A 3,318-nucleotide genomic window follows, 5' to 3' on the forward strand; every position below is an offset into this window, starting at 1 on the left:
ACGGAATAGTGCGTCAGACGCGTTTCCGGGGTCGCGAGTAAATAGTTTTTCGCGAGTTATAGAATTTGAAGACTTCAAATACGGTAAGTCGCGCATACAACAAAAACGCGGTCTAAATTTAAAATATTTTTTTTTTTTTTTTTTTTTTTTTTTTTTTGCGTGTTTTGTTCTGTTTCTCTTGTTTCAGAAACGGGAGAAACGTGGATGTGGAACGACTCGACGTGCCGTCTCATCCTGCCAGTTGAAAGAAAGTAAAAATTAAATAAATTTTTTTTTTTTTTTTTTTTTTTTTTTTTTTTTTTTTTTTTTCCGTGTGTGTGTTCTGCTTCTTTTGTTGCAGATACCAGCAGCCACCGCAAGAGCAAATGGTTTCTTCACTGCGGCCACGCGGTCCCCCCAACCCCTTCTCAGACACACGTGTGTCTGAAGGTTAATGATTACGTGGAGTGAATAATTACTGTTTACTTCTTTCCAGAAAATCGCCGCCCCAAAACCGCGATCGAGTATAGGCACCACCATTGTAAGTTCCCTATTACCTTCCTTTCCTTTCAAGAAAGAAGAAAGAGGGAACGAGCCCAGCAGCCATCAGCCCAGCAGCCATCAGCCCAGCAGCCACCTGCCCAGCAGCCACCTGCCCAGCAACGACCTGCCCAGCAGCGACCTGCCCAGCAGCCACTGACAGCACAGAAGAGCGAAGAAACCTGCACTTTCCCCCGCTCAGCCCTTCGGGGCTTCGGGAATTACAAGGTTAACGGTACGTAACTTCGGTTACTACCAATTCTTGGAAAGTGCAGGCCAAAGAAGAACGAAGAGGTCTTCGGGAGAAGAAGAGGGAGAAGATGAAGAAGAAGGAAGACCACTCGTCTCAACATCACGGACTGGAGTCCGGAACAGAGCCCAGCAGAGATGCGTCCTGAAGGGCAGCCATACCAGAAGCGGATGAAGAGCTTCTACACAACCTCTCCTAATTTAAAACTTACATAAGACAAATAACCCAGCAATAGCGACTCCTCCGGAAAAGGGGACGCATTGCTCCCTCCTTTGTAGCTAGTGTCCCGTTGTGGCGTATTCCTGCTAGCCTATTAAAGAGTTAGCACCGAAAGGACTTCAGTGGACGGTCTGAAGGGGAATTACGTCGGGAGGACAGGCTTTATAAGCCTAGCCTTCCGCGGTCGGCCCATGCAATGGGTTTGATAACGCTGGTTCAACAACGGATTGGAATGCAATTAAATCCGTCTTTAATTCACTAAAATAATAATAGACAAAAATTGAAAAATTAGATCCGAGATTAAAAATAACCTTTTAAAAAAAAAAAGCCCGATTAGAAAGATCCAGCAGCAAGGGACTCTGTCCAGGCTCTGCGATAAAGTAGGGAGTAATAGACTCCTGCCAACTTTGCATTCCATTCCATTCCACACGATTGGTCGGCAAGTTGCCATACGTTGTTTGCAGCCTCGTCATTCGTGGGAGAAGGGAATTTCTTTTCGACGGGCCGGTCTTATTGGGAGCAAAAATACCGATTTCTATCATAAATAGGTCCTTCCGTACCTGCGTTCCACCAAATTCAAAGCATCATGCCACCTAAGACCAGCGGTAAAGCGGCCAAGAAGGCCGGCAAGGCGCAAAAGAACATCGCCAAGGGAGACAAGAAAAAGAAACGCAAGAGGAAGGAAAGCTACGCGGTCTACATCTACAAAGTGTTGAAGCAGGTCCATCCTGGCACCGGCATCTCCTCTAAGGCGATGAGCATCATGAACAGCTTCGTTAACGATATATTCGAGCGCATCGCGGCCGAGGCTTCCAGGCTCGCCCACTACAACAAGCGGTCCACAATCACCAGCAGGGAGATCCAGACCGCCGTACGGCTTCTGTTGCCCGGTGAATTGGCCAAACACGCTGTCAGCGAAGGCACCAAGGCCGTAACCAAATACACGAGCTCTAAGTAAGCAGCGGATAGTCCTGGTTACAGTAGGTACAAAATATAAACGGCCCTTTTAAGGGCCACCACATTATAATTGAGGTTAAAAACATTTTGGTTCTTTGCGATTATTTTATAGGGATATAAATTCCTTTTTTATGTACATAAGTGATAAAATGTGTATGTATTCCGTAACACGAGATATGTAAATAGAAAAATAAATAAAAACATTTTCCTTACCTTACTATTCCAGTTTTCCTTTAAGGAAAAAAAAAATGAACAAATGTGTAGTAAGTGTAATTAAAACGCTTCGTTAACATGGTTTCAGGGGGGAAAATTCACACATCTTGCCCAAAGCAAAGAACGCAACAAATATGTTTTTAACCTCAATTAATGTTGATATCGGCAGGCATTATACCGCACCAACAACCCAAACACCCCCCACCGCCCGCCATCCGCGAAAAGAAAACTGCCGCAAAACAGAAAATCATTTCACTTGACATATTATTGTTACTTACCCATCACTCACTCACTCACTCACTCACTCACTCACACACACACACACACAGGGAATGACCTTGAGGTAGGGGCGGTTGTCGAGTGAGTGGTAGCGCGTGCGCACCATTACACAAAATACACACTAACAAACGGGATGATAGATTCCGGTTACTTTTCAAAATCCAACTAACTACTGCTGCTCCTCCTCCTCCTCCTCTTCTTCTTCTTCTTCTTTCTTCACCGCCTACTACTACTACTACTACTACTACTACTACTACACTCCTCCTCCTCATCTTCATCTTCATCATAATACTGTTTCAGTTTTTTTTTTTTTTTTTTTTTTTGTGTTTTGCAAGCCGTTACTTACATAACGGCACAGCATAGCTGATTTTCTAATAATTAGACTGCTTTCCTGAATTTAGATTAATAGATTTCCTGAACTTGTACATTAAAAGAGAGATTGATTACTGATGTGTAAAACAAAAACAAAAAAAAAATCGTAAAAAATAACTTTAATTACATACAAATTGATTGATTTATTTATCAAATAAATTCAATTTAAGTGCTCGTATAATAGAAGTGACCATAAATGTTCCGCTAAGTTTTCATTTTATTTACTTTCCATGAAACCTGGCATAGACTCGCGTGGATGGGGCAATTCGCTGGTTGGTAAAGGGGTTTGGGGTCAATATCTGCATTTCCTTTGGGTAAATTAAAAAAAAAAAAAAAAATTCAACCGACCAGAATTTATATTATAAAATGGAGTTTTTTATTTTGTAAGATTTTTTTTTTAATATACTTTCTTTCTCCAATATTCAAGAATAACCAACCAATGCTAGGAGAAATTGAATAAAAACAACTTTGTTGTCATCACGTATTTTCTTCTTCTTTTTTTTTCAGCG

The 3,318-nt window shown here is 41.9% G+C and overlaps 1 protein-coding gene across 1 annotated transcript; it reads left to right on the forward strand.

The window, feature by feature from the left end:
* Positions 1 to 1,483: 1,483 nt before the first annotated feature.
* On the forward strand, positions 1,484 to 1,998 carry LOC142318391 (histone H2B-like). The gene has a single exon (XM_075354973.1). It carries the CDS (start codon positions 1,575 to 1,577, stop codon positions 1,944 to 1,946), a length of 372 nt encoding a protein of 123 aa, XP_075211088.1. The 5' UTR covers positions 1,484 to 1,574; the 3' UTR covers positions 1,947 to 1,998.
* The last annotated feature ends 1,320 nt before the right edge of the window (positions 1,999 to 3,318 follow it).

Source organism: Lycorma delicatula, chromosome 1, assembly GCF_047948215.1.
Source record: "Lycorma delicatula isolate Av1 chromosome 1, ASM4794821v1, whole genome shotgun sequence".
Lineage (NCBI taxonomy): Eukaryota > Metazoa > Arthropoda > Insecta > Hemiptera > Fulgoridae > Lycorma > Lycorma delicatula.

Coding starts and splice junctions, on each gene's coding strand:
- LOC142318391 (XM_075354973.1), top strand. CDS start 1,575: ATGCCACCTAAGACCAGCGGTAAAGCGGCCAAGAAGGCCGGCAAGGCG.